At 40.6% G+C, this 15,338-nt stretch overlaps 1 protein-coding gene across 6 annotated transcripts in view; it reads left to right on the top strand.

Moving 5' to 3' along the window:
• SMARCAL1 (SWI/SNF related, matrix associated, actin dependent regulator of chromatin, subfamily a like 1) overlaps positions 1 to 15,338 on the top strand; it is a 40,749-nt gene that overhangs the window by 6,760 nt on the left and 18,651 nt on the right. For all 6 annotated transcript variants that reach the window (XM_017727304.1, XM_017727303.1, XM_017727300.1 and 3 more), the window contains exons 6-9: positions 3,943 to 4,123; positions 5,071 to 5,221; positions 8,120 to 8,278; positions 10,008 to 10,073. In XM_017727304.1, the coding sequence (XP_017582793.1) occupies positions 3,943 to 4,123; positions 5,071 to 5,221; positions 8,120 to 8,278; positions 10,008 to 10,073 (557 nt within the window). The remainder of the gene's footprint in view (positions 1 to 3,942; positions 4,124 to 5,070; positions 5,222 to 8,119; positions 8,279 to 10,007; positions 10,074 to 15,338) is intronic.

Genomic DNA, 15,338 nt, shown 5'->3' with positions numbered 1-15,338 from the left:
ATTCTATGTTCATTTCTTCTTTATTTTCACTCTGGAAAGACAAGCTGCTAACAAACCATCAGGCCAGTGTCTTCCTGTTTTGTCAAACATTTACACTGTTTGCCAAGACTCAAAACTTTATTAATGTGTTACTTATGACAGTGCTATAGGGCCCCATTGGGAGGGCAACTTTAGATTTTGACAGATTCTGCGCTGAATTTCTGTACCATTTCTTAGAGCATGGGTGTATTTACTATCACAAAGCTATTTTTATTGCATATAATCTAAAGCATTGTTACTTGAACTATGGAGTTGCAGAAGAATGGATTCCTATCTTCCCACTTACAGATTTGAAGAGGTGGGCATGGTGGCTGCCAAGCCTACCTGTCCTTACAGAAATTTGTTTTAGATGTGTTCCCCTCAGTGCCAGCCCACTTTTCCCCCTTTTGTGTGAATATAAATTCATAAACTGTCACAGCAAGCTTAGAAAACAAATATATATCAGGTAGTTTTGCTTCTAATTTCTTAAGCAGTGTGCATGACATTGTGCTAATTCATTTCACACATTTCAGCAAGTTTTGGTTTTCAGGTCAGAGCACTAGGTTTTCAAGTCAGATGATGACCTCTGTAACAACCAGATCACCCACAGTTACAGTTGGGTCCTGTCTAGCTGCTTTTGTTCAGCCTCATATGTTACTGCTGGTAATAATGGCTTTGCAGGCAGAACAGAACTATTACGTTTTTAAGTGGGTATGCGGCAGGTTAGAATTGGGGTTGCTTCCACAGATGAGTTGATTCTGAGGCAAACAAGAAGAGCTGGTTTCTCTTATGGAAGTATATAGATCTTCTTGAAGCAGAGGCATTTTTGAAGCTGAATTTCTTACTGTGCTGAAATGTTTTGGTGCTGTTTGGGGGCTTAAAAGAAAGATTAACAGGAAAAATCTTCTTAGGAGAGCATGATGTTTTTCCTGGCAGGTGGAATCTAAGCACATAGTGTTGGTACAGTTTTCATTTCTTGGTAGAAGTTGGTCAGCAGACTCAGAATCACAGAATGGGTAAGGCTGAAAGGGAGCACAGTGGATCATCTGGTCCAACCTCCCTGCTCAAGCAGGATTATCCCAGAGCACAAGGCCGAGGAGTGCACCCAGACGGTTCTAGAATATCTCCAGGGAGGCAACCCGTTCCAGTGCTCAGTCACTGCACAGTAAAGAAGTTCTTCCCCATGTTCAGGTGGAACTTCCTGTGCATCAGTTTCTGTCTGTTGCTTTTTGCCTTTATGCACCTGTGTAATGCTGCTGAAACTGTGACTTGCTGAACTGAAATGTAGAACTGTGTTTTGGTGTTTTGCTTTTTTTTTTAATAGATGCAACTTTGCAGTATAATCCAGTCTCTGCATCATGCTTGTAGCACATCTGCTTCTTAGGTTTTTATGTTTATTAAAGTTTAGAGTGCTTTGAGATGAACAGCATTACACAGGTCCTAAGTATTACAACTATTATTTATCATCCCAGTCGGCATGCTGTGTTTGGCTTGGTGCTCATGTGAGGGTTTGTGGCTGTGGAATTTGGTTGGGCTAAGTTTCAGAAGGATAATAAGACAGGTGCTCTACACACATCCTTAGGTAGTGTGAGTGTTTCAGAGCTGAAATGCTGCTTCTCAGGGTAGTTTTTCTTCAGCATGGGCTCCTACTTCCATGGGATACCAGAATGTTTAATAATTGAGTAAGGGCATGCTTCTATGATGCATGTCTTAATAACATTAGTAATGGTTGTAGGATGGAAAGCCATGTGGTGGGGCGGTGTAGGAATGCCAGGTCTTGAAAACGAGTGTGTCATAGAGGAGACTGCTGTGAAACTGCAGGGTTGGAATGTTGACAGGCCCTGATTTTGGTGAGAGCTGATGATCGCTCACAGTTTGGTCAAAAGCCTTTTATACATGCAAAGGGCCTGACCCTTTAGCACGTGCCAGGCAGTCTGAGCAGATACATCACCTCCCAGTCTGTCATAGGCTCGGTCATGCTGGCTGGCAGTTGTACACATTACATGAGGTATTCAGAATACCACAGATTTGAGGAAAGGAAAAAAAAATCCATGAATCTTGCAGAGCGTAATTTGTGAGGGCATTTGAGGATTCTAGCACATGCCTTTTAGAAGAACAGCATTTGCTTTGTTGCCTGTTCATTTGCCTACATCAAAATAAAAAGAAGATAATTTAGAAAGGCTGGTTGCCATTTCCAGCAGAGAGATCTGTTAGCTGGGAACTGTTTGTAGAGGTTAATGTCTCTTTGCCTAGTTGCTCAGTCATCTTTATATAAAGGTCACTTCACTAAAAACTGTCTGTTGGATGAATCATGCTGGTGGCAGATATATCTTAATCACTCTCCCAGCTCATGTACAGAACAATAGCAACAGAATTATCAGTGAGCAAATTGTAGCAATTATGCGAACACATAGCTCGGTCTGTGAGTGTAATAACAAGCTTGTGCTGTTCTTTGGGTGGAGAGAGTCCCTGCTGTTGAAGAAGTATAAATTAAACTGGAGAGTTAATAAAGTTTGGTCATTGCCCAACCACAAGTGGAAATCTTTTCATATGTATATTTGTTGGAATTGCTTTCCGCCTTTATATGGCAGGGGTCCATCCTGCTGTTTTCCTCTTAGAGATAACTGAAACAAAAATACCTAACTGAATTCTGGTGCATTTACTGCTGGTATAGTGAGTTCTTATTTTAGCTGTTTTTCCAAGCAGGTTTTATTGTCTTCTGGGCTTCATATACGAACCGACTACTAAATAAAAAAAGGAAGTTGCTTCTTGCAATGAAAATCTGTGCACCTGCATTTGTGTTCCTAGTGTAGAGATGTCTTTCATTTCATAGTCACTGGGCAAAAATTATTAAATACGTTTTCCTGGTCACAGCTCACTGCGTGTTTTAAACCGGTGTTTATTTTCATAGAAATTAACTGTTGGATTAAAAAGAAACACTTTTATTTTTGGAGGGATGGGATGGAGAGGCTGCTGGAGGGGACTAAGATAAGGTTGTCCAGGAGGAGAATTGGCTAGATGCTGTGATTGCTACGATGCATGGGTTGAAAAGATGATGGCTTTGAGGTCTTGGCATAATGGATGCTGGGGATCCCTTTAGTCCAACTGGGAAGGTAAAGTCGTGAGGCTCTGTGGGTGAAAGAACAGTAGTATTGAGGAACTGAAGTGACTGCCTGTGAGCTGGTTCTGGCCGGTAAGCTGCTTCTGTCCAGGAGAACAGCAGTGGCCACCAGCTGAGCAGGGAGGTGCTGTTGGTCCTGAAGGATGGCTGGCTGAGTGCTGCTGCTGGTGGTACGAGAACTGTTTCTCTGAGTCTTGAGGTCCTTCCTGTTTTCTTACCCAAATGTGGTAAACAAGGGTGGTAAAGTGGAGGCAGACCCCAACTGTGTGAATTTGGGGAACAGGAGGAGAAGAGAGTTTTCAAAATTGAAGATGAATTATATTCTTTCAGTAATTGTCTTGGGTCACTCCTGATGATTTCGGCACGGTGGAAACCTCAGAGTTACAGAATCCCAAGGTCAAGATAAAGATGCCCCTGCCTTCTAGGGTTCAGTAGTTCTTCTGTTCAAATCTGTACTTTCATCTCTGAGTAGAGTGTGCCCTAAACTGCCCTCAGCATGAATAATCCAGCTCCAGTTGGATTAGTAGCAATCACCTCTGAATGATGGCATCAGATTTTCAGTTTTTTTATAACCAAGTCTAAGTACGAGGAGAAGAGATGTGATTCATTGTGTGGTTCTGAAATAGGCTTTAGGGAAGAGGCCAGGTTAACACCTGTGCATGATGCCATGATTTCTGTGAGCTGTTTCAAGATAGGAAATGATATGATATTGTTGATGAGGTTAAGGGTTGTGTCCTGACATCCATAATGGAAGCTGTGTGTATGTTGTCCCTTCAGATAATAAACTGCTCTGTTCTTTGCAGTGGAAGTGTTACTGAGCCTCGTGTCCGTAGAAGTGGAGCCACTGCCCGAAGCAGTAATTAGGACCTTTGCAGCTCATCTACAGAGGTCTCCATCACAGACAGACATTCCTGATGCTGACCTTTCAGTAGTGGACTCCAAAATTGTGACGAGCCTCATGCCCTTTCAGCGGGAAGGTGTGAAGTATGTCATTTTTGCATGCTGTTAAGAGCTAGTCCTTGTCTAGAATTGTGTAGTTTATATTGGTGCCCAGGTTGCCTTCTCCTCCATGAAGGGTTCTGCATTTCTCTAGAGTCTGGGTCTGTTATACTCTGGCACTCTGGGCTTTTGATTGTTTAGTATAGTATGGTTTGTTTGGGATTTTTTTTTTTAAATTTTTTTTTGGGGTGGATTTTTTTGAGTGACACATCTGTTTTATTTCTAGATAGAATTCATCATGAGTCAGGTGGAAAGTAGTATTTTTCTAGTCTAAAAAATTGTTCAAATGATACATCTCTGATCTGCCTCTTGTGATTCAGTATGTACATAACTGTCATATGATTTTTTATTTTGTAAGGTAATTGGTTTTTTTTCCAAGAACATATCTTCTGTTGTTGTTGTTTTTTGAATATTAAATACGCATGGAAACAGATGAGGAAATGGGACCCAGGCCCCAAAAGATTTAAAATTAGTAATTATATGTACAGATAAAAATTTAAATGTCCCTGTCCCCATCATATATGATCATTAGTTGTTGATTTCAATATGAAGTCCAGGACAGTCTGTACTTAATGGTCTTAAATTGCTATTGTTTTTAGTAATCATTTCTTAGCTCAGCCAGAATGAACTCTGGAACACAATGTGAGTAATATCATGGAAAGAATGTGCTTTAAATAACTGTAAGGTCTTGAGACTACTTCTCATAAGAAATCAAAGTCTCTAAGGACTGGGCTGAACCACTCTGTTCAGGAGCTTCCAAGCTTTGAGAGATTAGTGAGAGTTGCTCACTTGTATGAAGACTAAGGGAGACTGAAGAACCCAGATCACTTCCAGGTGATCCACATCAGAGGCTTGGTCATGACTTGTGTTCATCTTGGTTGCCAGATAGTAACCCATTTCCTGACTCTGCTTTCCCTCTCTATTTTCCCCAGTTTTGCAATTTCCAGAAACGGACGTTTGCTTCTTGCGGATGACATGGGCCTGGGCAAGACCATCCAGGCCATCTGCATTGCTGCCTATTACCAGCAGGAAAGGCCCTTGCTGGTGGTCACTCCTTCTTCTGTGAGGTTTACATGGGCAGAGGTACCGTGAGCTTGGGCAAGTGCATGTGGTCAGTAAAGAGCCTGTGTGATGGTTAGACTGTATTGTGCTTCGCAAAAATTAAACTTCTAAATGTATTAAGTCAAAGAAACAGAAGATTGTGCTGATTTAGAAACTTGATGGTGGGAAATTGCTTGGCGTTGACTGTATGGTATATGTTTTTGGTTTTTTTATTGGCTGATTTTGTAGTCCAGCTGGTCTGTTGGGAAGAGGGAGAACTAGAGAAAGTATCTCCTCTGACCCTCTGTTAAGTTTGTTCCTGCAAGTCGCTTGGCTCCAAGGGGACATTTTACTCATCAGTGTCAAAGATAATAGTTATATTCAAGCAATTTTCTTGTATTTGAGCCCATTGTAGCAGTATTTGCCAGTTCCTTGGCTGGAACAGGGGCCCAGGTGCTGGGATTCTCCACTCTGTTCAAAAGGCCCCATTATCATCATCATTAAGTGTCTGTCATAATACATTTTTTGGCCTGTCTAGTGTATGCTGCTGACTCCTCTGAGTCCTTCATTAGTGTTAATCAAAGCCCAAGAAAGCTCATATGGTTGAGAAATGTATCTTGAAATAAATCACTGCCATAGTTTGTACACTGAGGCTGTTGTGTTGCCATAGGCTAGTGAAATGTTCACTGTGGGAGAAAAAGGTGAGCCAAAGGTTTTAGGTCAGTAAATTCTTTCCAGAGAAAGAGGAGGTGGGAGTTTAGCTTTTCCTGGAATACTGCGTTGATGAGAAAAGCATTGATTGGGATTTGCTGGTTTTGTGCTGTAATCAGGTTGTTAGAGCATCTTGGTGTGTGTTTTAATATCCAGTAGTGCAACAAAAAGCAGGATGAAAAGAAAATAAAGTTGTTTACTGAAAAAGGGAGTGATGCTCATCATACTTGAAATCTCAAGGTCTGTAGACCTCTGGGACAACACCTAACCTGAATCCGTTGCTTCTGTGGGATATCCACTGGGAACAGTTTGGTTTCCTGAAGTATTGGGCAACTGCAAATACACTTCTACATTCTGCTTCAAAAAATTTAAGAAATACAAGGCATTTTTGTTTGGTTTTTGGTTGTTTTTTTTTTTTTTTAATTTGAGTGCTTGATTTCTTCCTTCCCCTACTCCCAACTGCCTAGGAGGCTCTTGTGGGAGATGTTTGTCAGGACACTTGCTTTAGAGATCTGGTTGGTTTTTTGAGTATGTGATGGATGCAGATGTAAGAAAAATGTGTCACAGAAATTCAGAAGGTGAAATTTATTATAGTCTGTAATCTACTCAGTTCATTCTTGCACAGATGTGTTTTACTGAAATGGTAGAAGCTTTTGTGGTGTCTCTGAAACCAAATTGGCATAAATTTTCTTCACCTTAGAGTTATCACTGTTTTATTTTGGCTTTCTGTGCTCAGGCCACTGAGTGACTTTATAGTCAAGATGCCATAGGAAGCTGGTGGGAAGGGGCGAGGTACTCTTGGGTCAGAAGTGTTGCACCCATGTGCATTTGGAGTTCAGCATTGAAACTTAAATAATTAACAGGGCAGTTTTGTAGCACTTCTTGTGGACTAAGGTCAGCATCCTGTGAGAAATTCAGGATCAATTTTATGGTGTAAATTAGTCACATACCCTTTATAAAGGGAGAGGGCAGTACAGTAGGAGCTTCCAGATACTTTCCTTTTGCTGCCACCTTTCTCTTAAATTTTGACGTGGTGTCCGGCACCTACTTTTATGATTGGTATCTAACCTTGCCTGCATGGTGGCTCATTTTGGTTATGGTGCTTTCTGGAGGTGGAGAAGGATAGTTAATTGTTAGTTTCTCACATACTGAGAAATGTGAGAAGTTCACATTTAACTCCTCCTGCTGCTGCATGAGGTTGCTGAACAGTGGAGAGGAATGATTAGGGTTGGGGGATTTCAACAGGCAAAGCTCCTAGAGACAGAGCTGCCATTTCTCATCACCATTTGGTTACATTTTTGTAGGGGCCAGATCCTGAGGGGCCCAGCCAGTTTTCTGCAGAGTAGCATCAGCAGAACTCAAATGTTGTAGAGAGCTTGGTGTCACTGGGGACAAAATTGCAAGGGAAATGGTGGGTGGTCTGGCTAACAGATGGATTTGGGGGTGGATATCTTGCTCTGGTGTATGGAGCATTTCAAGAGGTTGATTGAATGACTATTACCACATGTATTTCAGCTGCTGTCATAGAGCAGCTGGTGTGTTGTCAGCTTGATCTTTTCATTTTGGTTTTTTTTTTTTTTTTTTTTTTTTTTTTTTTTTTTGTTTGTTTGTTTGTTTGTTTTGGGGGTTTTTTTTTGGTGGACTTTTTAAGAAAAGGAGGTAGTGGAAAAGTTTTGTTGATCTGGGTGAGTTGTACTTCACCCTCACCATGGAGTAAACATTGCTATAATGATAGATGTTTACTGCTCAGAAGTCTGTGTTTCCCAGTTAGGTTTCCTGTTGAGTGGGAAAACTAAATTTCCCTGTAAGCTGTGGTCACAGCATTCTCTGGCTCTGAGCATAGCAGGTAACTTTGTCAGGAGGTTACGCACATTTCTATTACAGATCAGATTTTTTTTGTTTGTTTTATTGTTGTTTTACGGGGGTTGGTTTGTTTGTGTTTCTTTTGTTTGTCTTTTATTTTTATATTTTTTCGGTAAGAAGAAAGAATAGGGTTTGAGCTCTCCTTGCTATGTAAAGTGGATGTTGCTTTATAGCCCGAATTCTGTTCGTGGTGTTCCCATTACCAGGGAGGTTGCCATGGGAAGGCTGCTTCCCAGGTGATGTCTAATGGTGGGTGGGGTGGCTCCATGTTCTAAGCATTCCTGAGGATGTTCTGTGTAGCGCTTTGGGATCTTGACAAAGAGCATAAGCACCAGAATGCAATTAATTTCTTTCCTCTTCCTCCAGGCATTTCACAGATGGCTTCCATCCTTGAGTTCAGGAAGCACCAATGTCATAGTGAGTGGCAAAGACAACCTAACAGGAAGCTTGATCAACATCATCAGTTTTGATCTCCTCAGCAGGATGGACAAGCTACTTAAGAGCACATTCCAAGTAGTTATCATTGTAAGTTAATTGTATGCTGCAAATGGGGTAGCCTTTGTACAGCAAAGAAGTGTGAAGTCGGCCTTATTTAGGACTGAAAGTATCTTGTAATTGTGGCTGTGATCACAGCTGTCCTCATGAGTACAAGCATGAGGTTTCTCTGAAACCTTTTGAAATAACTGGTAGGGTTTAATTCCCTTCTGATTCTTAAGGCAGTGTTTTCACTTTTACTGGTTACAGTGCCTCTCTGATTTCATCGTGCTTGGTCATGTCCTCTGCTGCAGAGAAAAGTGTTTAATGTGGTGTGTCAATAAAATAGTCTTGGAGTTCTGTCTTCTTAAGTCCTGGACTTCAGGATGGTGTTAGTGTTTTTTTCCAGTAAACCAGATAACCTTTCAACATCAAGTATGTGGGTAAAGCATCAAAAAAATCTCCCTTAGCTTGTGTTCCACTGACAAGCTGCATTAAGCCTTCTTTGATCACTTGTATAATTTCTTTTGTAAATTACTTCAAATTCCAGTTTTTATCTTTTTACAGAGCCACAGTAAATGGCATTTTTCTGGATTTCAGTTACTAAAAATTCAAAACATCTAGTGTTTCAAATCCAGCTTGGATCAATAGAGAGCAAAAGTGTATATGTAGCTTACGATGAGTGTTTGATGTTCTCAGTCTAGTGTTCAGCACACATATACACCTGTCCAAAGATCATGACAGTTGGGACATAATTATCTTTTTGTTTCTCAGCATCACATGGGCATGTGGTAATAGATGGAGTTCTTTGGAGACCAAACTACTCATGGAGGAGCTGATGTTTTTCATTTTTATATTTCTTTCTCCTACACATTCTCTAACAAAACATACTGTCAAGGTGGAAATGCAGGTTATTATTTTGTAGGCTTGAGGCTACTGCCTTGGAGCTTTTAACCAGCCCTGAACTGGCAGATGGTCTTTCTGTGTTCAAATTTGGATCCTCTGTAGGTTTTTCCAGGTGAGAGTAGTCCTACTGAGTGCTGAGCTTTTCTGCCTTTTCTTCCAGTCTGCTTTTGGTGGCTGGGAAAATTAATGTAGCTTATTTGTTATTTAGGAGGGAGAAAGGTGTGCCTGAGAGGCTGAGCAGTTGCATTGTCTTTGCATGCTTGTTTCTACACATGTGAAAACATGAGACTATACCCTTGGAGGGTGCCAATTACGTTTTGTGTCCTAAGTTCTGCCTTACTGTAGCAGTAGAAATGAAGCCCATTTAAGGGTGATGTCTGAAGTAGGAGACTATTACCCACCTGGTGAGCCCTATCAGCAGAACAGTTGGATCTTAATTAGATTTCTTTTTTCCTTATCATTTGCATTAACCCCTTATTAAGAGAACTGGCACTGTGTAGGCCTCCTGTGTTTGCTGCATTTAAAAGATATATAGGGGCAAATGAGCATCAGTTATGGAAATAATGTTCCTCTTTCTCCTTCCCTCTCCAGCCCCCTCTGCTCACTTTTTTTTGGTGTTCATTTATAATTCATGCCTGCAAGGTTTGATTTTTGTTCCATTTGCTTGCAGCTGCAGGTTTGAATGCAAGAAGCCTGCTACTCTGCATCCTGTCTTTTTGTTTAGAATTTGATGGGACTATCCCAATGCCTGAAATATCCTCTGAATGAAAGGCTTGTAATACTAGATAGCTGAGGATACCAGGAGTTTGTTCTGTCACCTGCATTGGGACTGTGGATCTGAACTGACTTTGCCTTCATGCTTGTTTTGTTTCAGGATGAATCTCATTTCCTGAAGAACACAAAAACTGCACGCTGCCAAGCTGCCATGCCTCTACTCAAGGTGTGTATGCTGGGTGCCAAACCTCTAACTGCTCATGTCAGGCTCCCGGGGCAGTGTTGCTCCACTTACCAGGCTTAGGAGCCAGCAGCTGAATTCCTTTCATGTGTAAGGGGAAATCCAGGTGATAGTGTAGATCCAAGAGTGAAATTTTGGTTTTACCACTTGTTTCCATACAAATATTAGATGGCAAAACCTAACAAAACAACTTCAAAAGCTCCCTCAATATAATTGTGGTATTGCCCCTGATGAGTTCTGTGGTGGCAGGGAAAAGGGAATATCAGAACTTACTGAATGTATTCAGGGAGAGTAGAAAGAATATAGTGGTGTCAAAATAGCTTGTTAAATGAAAATAATCATTATCAGTTACTTTGTGGCACACAGATCACTACTGTATGTCAGAATGACATTGCCTAGGGCCTTCCCTGGCTTTGGTTTAGGGCTCTAGACTGTTACTGCAGGCTTCCAATGTATTTGTGTGGCTGGGGGGTAGGGGGCATCCTTTTTTTTAATGGTAAATGGCAGAATGGGAGGTTAGCGGGACAAGTGGCCCACAGAAGGGAGGCAGTAGTCAATTATGAGATACCAGGAGAAATGTAAATTCTAACGTTTGTCTGCTGTCCTGGGATCAAAGAATCAAACTCTCCCTGGTAGCCTCTAACATACAGATTTAAGTTATGGGTAGTTTCTAGATACTGCAGGGTCTGTACATTAGAAGAAGGTAAATGCAGTTCCTCTTCAGCAGTTAATCAGCAAGTATGTATAAAGAGAAAATTTGGTCCTGTGATGGCTTTATAGCAACCAACTTTTATATGCAAGATTCTTAATGGCAAGCTGAAGGTGGTTGTCCTTGAATAACTTGGTTGTTCTCCTTAAAGGCCTGGCTCATGTCTTCTCTTGGTTTTCAAATCACTTCAGGCTTTTAATGTTTGGAAACTAAGTAGGAGGTCCAATTCTCTGAGCAGTTTGAAATACAATAACTAGGGTGTATGTCTGAAAATCGTGGAAAATAACAAATTCGCCTCGTTGCAAAATGCTCAAAAAGCAGCCTGATCCTTTGCTACTTGAAGCTTTGTAAGGATCAGCTTGTCAAAGTTATTTGCAGGCTGCAAGATATGAGAGTGAAAGATGGTAGCTGTTAGGCAGAGGTTAATTGCCTGTATGTACTTCCTGAGAATTTCGTTTTATGCTATCACATCACTGGTCTTTAAAGAATTGAGAGCTGATGCTTCTGACACTGAATTTCAGTCTTCTGAAATCATTAAGAGTTTCATGTTCATATCATGCATTGTCTCACCTGTAATGAGCATGCAGTACTAGATGTTTCATGTTAGATGTTCAGGGAAGTTCTGTTTGCCTGCTTGCTGACTAAAATTTCTGAGGTATTTGCTGTAATAGCCATTTTCTTTTCTCCTTGCTTTCCAACATAGGCATTTTGCTCCAAAACTATCCCCTTTGGCATCTGTGTCTTCAGTTCCTATTGAGTGATGCTGTGACCATTACTGGCACAGCACATCACACCAATGTTTTCGTATTTGAAAGAACTGCCAAAATATCAGGAACTTTCATCACTTGAATACTGACTTTAACAACTATATTATGTCATATTTATAGTAAGTAGCCAATGGGGTAGAAACAGGAGTATTTTCATTATTTTAACATGATACCTTGAAATTACTGGATCAGAGGTGTGGCTAAACATGCTGCTGAGGATAATATTCTTGTTCTTGCCTTCTCTGAAAGGATTTGAGCAGTAGTAGGGCTCTTAGAAGAGACCAAAAAAATGTGTAAATGTAGGCAAGTCCTTGATAGGTAAACTGCTTCTAGTACTTCAGTCCCTACCTTAAGATCACAGTGTGCAGCTGTGCCAATGCTGTAACCAGAGCCCTTGGTGCTAACTCGTGCCTTGTTTGCCTACCTTCTAAGCAGTTCCACTTCTAACTGTTAGCATTATACTACTTTAACTATCTGAAATGCCATAGTTGCTTATATTTCCTATGAAGATCTTGATGTCCTAAAGCATAAAAGCTTGTACTGACCTTTAGGGACAGAAAAAAAAAAATCTACTTAAGAAATGTGATCCTTGGTCCTTACATACTACAAAGATTTATGAGTCTATAATGACACCGGACAGATCTAAGTTAAAATGTTTTGGAGACAGAGATGTTTCTGTCAGTTCCATCCATACTTAATTAATTCTTCTTATCTCAGTAAAAACTTCTCTTTTGACTTCTCCATTTGAATAATAAATAAAATACATAAGTTGTTGCACGTGTTTATACAGAACTGCACAATAATTGGGTTAAATCAGTACATTGATAATAAAGATGACTTACCTTGGATATTAATTTATAATTTGTCTTGTTAGACAGCCAAACTGAATTTCCACCTCTGAAATCTTTAGCTCATGGTTACAGCATTTAAAGCCTTATTTTAGTTTTAATATCTGACATTGACTGGTTTTCAAAATGAAGTGGTGTTTTTAGCCACTCAGTAATAATTCATCTTTTCCTGCTCTCTTGTATATATTGCAGGCAAGTGTGGTATGGAATTGTCAAGCCATGTATTAAACATGTCACCTGTCAGTTGGGAATTTCTAGACATTTTTTTAATATTAACAAAAGCCACAAATTTTGTGTGTGCAGCACTCAGTATCTTTTCTGACATACGTAGCTGCTACCCTGACAGGGATACAGAAAAGTTTTACTTGAGACAGAGAAAGAAATTTTATAATGGCTGGATGTGTGCAGTGACTGTGCTCGCTGCCTCGTGGCTTGCCCCAGGTTGTCATTAGTTCAGAGTAAATATACAGATGTGTTATGCTGAATTTACTGTTAGTGGAAAGGACTTTGAGAGGAACTTAGAACTGCGTGAACAGTAAGATCGGGCAAAATAGCAGCAGCAAGATGTTTAGGCCATATTTCTTATTCCCTTCATGTTCCAGTGGATGTGCAAACTTGTGGGTGTGCAGACTTGTACATGGGGGAGACTGCTCTGTCTGCCTACATGGAAGCAGGTGACAGAGTATGCACACAGTCTGTGTGCCTCCCTGCAGAATTACGGAGGAGGATTGATTGAAAACTATAGTAGAAAACAGTTCTTTGATGTTTGGTCATGTGGCAAAAATCCTGCTTTCAAAGTCAGCCAGCTTTCACACCGACAGGTCTGTGCTGGCAGCTGCCTGAGATTCGTCCCCAGCTGCAGCACCTCTCACAGTACTCAAGAGCTAGAGGTTGCTGTGTTCAAAGTGGTCTTTGTGTCTTGTTTCCATGTGCATCAAAGTGAGAATAGCTTCATAGTGTTGGGCTTTGGCCGAGTCACCAAAAGGCCTGGTTAGGCCTGGCATGTCCTTGCCCCTAATTCAAAGCTGTGGCAGTTGGTAATAGGACCTACTTGTCATCTTGCTGTTTTCTGTAGTCTCATGTTTGGGACTAAGTTCTCCTGGGTGTACTGACAGTACTGGTTGTTCCCTTCACCTCTGCCCTGCATCTGCTTCCCTCAAAGGCAGAAAGTGTCAATAGTATTACACTTCTTGTAAGCATTTTGTTTTTTCCTTCTAAGATTAGACTGGCTCAGAGACGTAAACATAGGAGAGGGAGTACAGATACTACCCATATCCTTAAAACAGCAAAGCCTCAGGGATGTAGATGGAGAAGAAACAAACAAACCAGAACTTTTTCACTGAACTGTAGTGAGATCTCTTGGGGACAAGAGTGGAAAAGAGTCTACCTATTTTTACCAGCCAAGGTGCTGCATGGTCTTTATTCTTCTGGAATTGCATGGAGTACTGCAAGGCATGGAAACTAGGGAAGGTCCCAATGAAAAATGGATGAGTTTTTTGGAAGCATGACAATAAGTAGTGGAGAATTGCATTGGAAACTGAGAAATAAAAGGTACTATCTAATAAATTCCAGCGGCATTAAATGTTCTTATACTCTTTGTGCTCTCTATGAGCATTGCTTTCCAACGTGTGGGTAATATTACTAATTTGATTGTTCCCGTTGAGCTGCTGTTTCAGTTAATAGTCTGATGCACATCCTGAAGTTTGCAGGGTTAAAGGTCTTTGGTTTTGTTATGGGAGTCCAAATACACCATGTGGCTGGAATCTAAACCTTTTGTGCTTGTTGCCATAGAGCAACTAAAAATAGTGGAAAACAGGTCCATGCTGAAGGTAGAAGGTGAGAAGGGAACACAAAAATTTTTATTTCTGTCAGGAAATAAACAGGAGCTGTCTTTAGGTGTTACAGATCTGTATGGATTAGATAAATAAACCTTTCCTTATTGTCACCTACTGAGAGAAGGAACTTCATCTTGAAACTGAAGAAGCTGTGGGCCCTCAGGGCTTCATCTTCAGATCTGCTCTTACCTTCCAATTTCTTTTCCTTCTTGGAATAGGAAGGCAGTTTAATTTGCTTCAGTCATAGCTTATCACTGCTGGTTGACACACATTATCTGTCTAGATGTCACTTAACAATAGGGAAAAGTATTTATATTTTTTTGAATAATTACTGTAGGATCATCTTCTGAAATGCAGAGCTCTATCTCTTGCCCAAGTACAGAAACAGACTTCTGAAAGCAGCTGCTACTCTTCCCCTTTATCCCGTCTTCTATTTCATCAGGTGATTATTTTATTACGGTCCTTCTCAGATTTTTCATTTTGCAGGATAAGCTATTCTTAAGCTAAGCAGTTCAAAATGACACCGTAAGCAAAAACTGGGGACACGAGTAATTGTACAGCCAGAACCAGCCACACTTATTTAAGAAAGTATGTCAGTCTGTTAGCATATGGCAGAGCTCATGCTGTGAAATTCATTTAACACTGAGACAGTCATTGTATGTTAATGAGGCTCTTTGCATGTTCAATTATTTGTTTGTCACATAACCCCTTCGCCTTGCCTACTCCCCTCTGAATTGTTGGCTGCTGGGTCTTGACCTCTAAAGTAAGTGCCATCATTTCTTAAATTATTCTTTGACTTTCCAAAGTGACTTTTATAAATGTTCTCACAGCTGTGGAATTAATTCTTGCTGGTGTGTTGTGTAATGCTACAAAGCCACATTTGTCTTAGGCTACTTAGTAAATGAGAACTGCAGACCAGGTCTCCACCAGCTCCATGAACTTCATGCCTAAATGCAGCTGAGCAGCTAATATTAGTTCTTCTATGTGAAAATATTATCAATTGATAACAGATGTGATTTTGTTAGAAAGTCCTTTCTGGCCCCTGCAATCTTATTTTCTGTGGTGGTGTTCCATATTATTGTTACAGACCT

The sequence above is a fragment of the Corvus brachyrhynchos genome, unplaced genomic scaffold, assembly GCF_000691975.1.
Source record: "Corvus brachyrhynchos isolate BGI_N302 unplaced genomic scaffold, ASM69197v1 scaffold452, whole genome shotgun sequence".
Taxonomy (NCBI): Eukaryota; Metazoa; Chordata; class Aves; order Passeriformes; family Corvidae; genus Corvus; species Corvus brachyrhynchos.
Note: the sequence above shows the minus strand (reverse complement) of the source record. Positions and strands in the feature narration are given on the sequence as shown.